Below are 4,596 nucleotides of genomic sequence, written 5' to 3' on the forward strand. Positions count from 1 at the left end.
GAGTAGGTGAACGGATCTCCGCATCTGTGGTTCCCACCGTGAAGCATGGAGGAGGAGGTGTGATGGTGCTTTGCTGGTGACACTGTCTGTGATTTATTTAGAATTCAAGATGCACCTAACCAGRATGGCTACCACAGCATTCTGCAGTGATACGCCATTCCATCTGGTTTGCACTTAGTGGGACTATAATTTGTTTTTCAACAGAACAATGACCCAACAGACCTCCAGGCTGTGTAAGGGCTATTTGACCAAGGAGAGTGATGGAGTGCTGCATCAGATGACCTGGCCTCCACAATCACCCAACCTCAACCCAATTGAAATGGTTTGGGATGAGTCGGACCACAGAGTGAAGGAAAAGCAGCCAACAAGTGCTCAGCATATGTGGGAACTCCTTCAAGATGGTTGTAAAAGCATTCCTTATGAAGCTGGTTGAGAGAATGCCAAGAGTGTGCAAAGCTGTCAAGGCAAAGGGTGGCTATTTGAAGAATCTCAAATATAAAATATATATTTTTTTTTCTTTCTTTTTTTACCACTTTCTGGTTACTACATGATTCCATATGTGTTATTTGATGTCTTCACTGTTATTCTACAATGTGTAACATTTTCTAAATAACCCTTGAATGAGTAGGTGTGTCCATACTTTTTTGACTGGTACTGAATATAGATTAGGTCAGTAACTGTACACAGTGTTGCAATGGGCTCATTAGCATTTAGTTAGCATTCTCTAATGCATTACATGTACTTGTTAGCATTGCTAACCTACAGATTACACTGTATCAGTAGGGTTTGAAAACAGCACCCCTTGTGTTCATTGCCGGTATTACTGAATATCCCGCTATGGTCCAAGGTCTGAAAATCTGGATACGGCCAATGCCTAGATACTTTTATCTATACTTCCTGAGTTTTAYGAAATTCAAACCTCTCCATTATTAGCAGTGGAAGTCTCTCTGGTTAGTATCAGTTCAAGTTGTTGGACCGCATCAAGCCAGGTGTGTGAGTTTTCGTTCTGTGTGTTTACGTTAAGCCTGAGGAATCTCATGTTTAATCAATTCTGATCCAAAATCTTTTGTAATTGTTGAAAATCCCAAACTTTACACTGCGCCTCTGTTGTCCAACTTGAGGTATTTTAGGGTTAGTTTCACAGGGCTAGTTGAAAGTCCAGGAGTTTAACCTGGATCTGAGAAACGAGCTCTTACATATTACATTTTCCCATCTTTGAATCAGGGTTAGTAATGATTGTTCGATTTATCTGGTTCAACAGTTAGTATTATCAGGATCAGTTAGAACTCAATGTGTTCCTGAAGCTGTGTGTGTTTCCTCTCTGTAGAACAAAGCAGGAGAGATGACCTGGAAGCTCTAGGTCACATGTTCATGTACTTCCTGCGAGGCAGTCTGCCCTGGCAAGGCCTGAAGGTAGGAACAAACACACTTGTTTTACTAACCGTAACACCTAGCCGTGACACCTAACCGCCAAGGTTAAGGTAGCATTTTTCCTCATGGAGATGTGACATGTCCCCACCAAGGAGATTTTTCTTTGTTTTACTGTCTTTTTGTGAATTTCAGTTCCCCATGAGGATACAGGAACAAGACCACACTAACAAAGTCCCTAATGTCTATACACTATATATCCAGTGCATTTGGAAAGTATTCAGACCCTTTGACTTTTACAGTTGGAGTGTTATTCTAAAATGCATTCAATAGATTTTTTTTCCCTCATCAATCTACACACAATTCCCCATAATGACAAAGAATAAACAGGTTTAACAAGTTTTGCTAATGTATTAAAAATAAAAACGGATACCTTATTTACATAAGTATTCAGACCCTTTGCTATGAGACTCGAAGTTGAGCTCAGGTGCATCCTGTTTCCATTGATCATCCTTGAGATGTTTCTACAACTTGATTGGAGTCCATCTGTGGTAAATTCAATTGATTGGACATGATTTGGAAAGGCACACACCTGTCTATATAAGGTCCCACAGTTGACAGTGCATGTCAGAGTAAAAACCAAGCCATGAGGTTGAAGGAGTTGTCCGTAGAGCTCTGAGACAAGATTGTGTCGAGGCACAGATCTGGGGAAAGGTACCAAAAATGTCTGCTGCATTGAAGGTCCCCAAGAGCACAGTGGTCTCCATCATTCTCAAATGGAAGAAGTTTGGAACCACCAAGACTCTAACCTAGAGCTGGCCGCCCGGCCAAACTGAGCAATCAGGGGAGAAGGGAGGTGACCAAGAACCCCATGGTCACTCTGACAGAGCTCCAGATTTCCTCTSTGGAGATYGGAGAACCTTCCAGAAGGACAACCATCTCTGCAGCACTCCACCAATTAGGCCTTTATGGTAGAGTGGCCAGACGGAACCCACTCCTCAGTAAAAGGTACGTGACAGCCCGCTTTGAGTTTGCCATAAGGCACTTAAAGGACTCTTATACCATAAGAAACAAGATTCTCTAGTCTGATGAAACCAAGATTGAATTCTTTGGCCTGAATGCCAAGTGTCACGTCTGGAGGAAACCTGGCACCATCCCAACAGTGACGCATGGTGGTGGCAGCATCATGCTGTGGGGATGTTTTTCAGCGGCAGGGACTGGGAGACTAGTCAGGATCGAGGGAAAGATGAACAGAGCAAAGTACAAAGAAAAATCCTTGATGAAAACCTGCTCCAGAGCACTCAAGACCCCAGACTGGGGCGAAGGTTCACCTTCCAACAGGACAACGACCCTAAGCACACTGCCAAGACAACGCAGGAGTGGCTTCGGGACAAGTCTCTGAATGTCCTTGAGTGGCCCAGCCAGAGCCCGGACTTGAACCGATCGAACATCTCTGGAGAGACCTGAATATAGCTGTGCAGCGACGCTCCCCATCCAACCTGACAGCTTGAGAGGATCTGCAGAGAAGAATGAGCGAAACTCCCCAAATACAGATGTGCCAGCTTGTAGTGTCATAACAAGAAGACTCGAGGCTGTAATCGCTGCAAAGGTGCTTCAACAAAGTACTGAGTAAAGGGTCTGAATACTTATGTAAATGTGATATTTCCGTTTTTTATTTTGAATATATTTGCAAAAAATCTACATTTTGTTTTTGTTTTATCATAGGGTATTGTGTGTAGTTTTAAGAGGGGAAAACAATTTAATACATTTTAGAATACGGCTGTAACGTAACAAAGTGTAAAAAGTCAAGGGGTCTGAATACTTAACAAAATGCACTGTACAAAAGTATGTGGACACCCCAACAAATTAGTGGATTTGGTTATTTCTGCCTCACCAGTTACTGACAGGTGTATAAAATCAAGCACACAGCCATGCAATCTCCATAGACAACATTGGCAGTAGAACTAGCCCGCGTCCTACTACTTTATCAGTCCTGGGCGTTGTTTCCGCGCGCCGGGGCGTTGTTTCCGCGCGCCGGGGCGTTGTTTCCGCGCGCCGGGGCGTTGTTCAGCGCGCCGGGGCGTTGTTTCAGCGCGCCGGGGCGTTGTTTCCGCGCGCCGGGGCGTTGTTTTCAGCGCGCCGGGGCGTTGTTTTCAGCGCGCGGGGCGTTGTTCCAGCGCGCCGGGGCGTTGTTTCAGCGCGCCGGGGCGTTGTTTCAGCGCGCCGGGGCGTTTCCAGCGCGCCGGGGCGTTGTTTCAGCGTGCCGGGGCGTTGTTCCAGCGCGCCGGGGCGTTGTTCCAGCGTGCCGGGGCAGTAGAACCTTCCTTTCTCATGACTAAGTACTGACTCTCTTAATGAACGTTCATTTGGATGATTATCTCTTACACCACCCTTCCACTCTCCCTCCCTCTGTCTCTCCCCCCAGGCAGACACTCTGAAGGAGCGCTATCAGAAGATAGGTGACACCAAGAGAACCACGCCCATCGAGGTGCTGTGTGAGAGCTTCCCAGGTCTGGATTCTTTCTCTTTCTGTCCCACTAGTAGTTCCTTTCAGTACTTTAGGTTAGCTTGCTGGTTAGGAGTAAATAACTACGTAACACCTGAAATATTGGAAAGATATTTCTTGTTTGTATTTTTTCCTACCTGTATTTAATGTGTGTTTTTCTCCTTGTTGAAGAGATGGCCACCTACCTGCGTTATGTGGGTTCTCTGGACTTCCTGCAGAAGCCGGACTACGACTACTTACGGAAACTCTTCACCGACCTCTTCGACAGCAACGGCTACACCTTTGACTATGAGTACGACTGGGTCGGCAAGCCACTGGTCAGTCCATATCTCTACTATTAATGCTCGTCTCTCTGCAGGACAACGGGCCTCATTGATATACATGGGATTCACGCTATATTTTGGATACTTACTAAGTTAGATAGATGAGTTTATCAGAAAGGTAACAACAATTACTGTTTAGTTTTACCATGACCTTTAACCCCTCTCCTCAGTACACTCCTATTGGCTGTTTAGTTTTAACCATGACCTTTAACCCTCTCCTCAGTACACTCCTATTGGCTGTTTAGTTAATGATGATCTTTCACCTCTCTCCTCAGCCTACTCCCATTGGTTCAGTTGTGAGACCCTTCTACAGTCCAGCAGCAGAGACAAGGCAACGCAGCAGACCAAAAACCAGGTAGGACACACACACACACACACTGAAGACCCAGTCCTTGATGA

The 4,596-nt window shown here is 45.3% G+C and overlaps 1 protein-coding gene across 1 annotated transcript; it reads left to right on the forward strand.

Annotated features, from left to right (window-relative positions):
* Positions 1-542: 542 nt before the first annotated feature.
* LOC112075695 (casein kinase I) lies at positions 543-4,556 on the forward strand. Its single transcript, XM_024142649.2, has 4 exons — positions 543-1,413; positions 3,794-3,878; positions 4,046-4,191; positions 4,473-4,556. The coding sequence occupies exons 1-4, from the start codon at positions 1,366-1,368 to the stop codon at positions 4,554-4,556; spliced, it is 363 nt and encodes a 120-aa protein (XP_023998417.2). The 5' UTR covers positions 543-1,365.
* Positions 4,557-4,596: the final 40 nt, after the last annotated feature.

Source organism: Salvelinus sp. IW2-2015, unplaced genomic scaffold (genome assembly GCF_002910315.2).
Source record: "Salvelinus sp. IW2-2015 unplaced genomic scaffold, ASM291031v2 Un_scaffold3341, whole genome shotgun sequence".
In the NCBI taxonomy this organism is placed as follows: domain Eukaryota; kingdom Metazoa; phylum Chordata; class Actinopteri; order Salmoniformes; family Salmonidae; genus Salvelinus; species Salvelinus sp. IW2-2015.

Excerpts from the sequence above, each read along its gene's own strand:
- LOC112075695 (XM_024142649.2), top strand. The coding sequence starts at position 1,366 with ATGTTCATGTACTTCCTGCGAGGCAGTCTGCCCTGGCAAGGCCTGAAG. Across the intron at positions 1,414-3,793 it reads TGCCCTGGCAAGGCCTGAAG|GCAGACACTCTGAAGGAGCG; the intron begins GTAGGAACAAAC and ends CTCTCCCCCCAG. Across the intron at positions 4,192-4,472 it reads ACTGGGTCGGCAAGCCACTG|CCTACTCCCATTGGTTCAGT; the intron begins GTCAGTCCATAT and ends CTCTCTCCTCAG.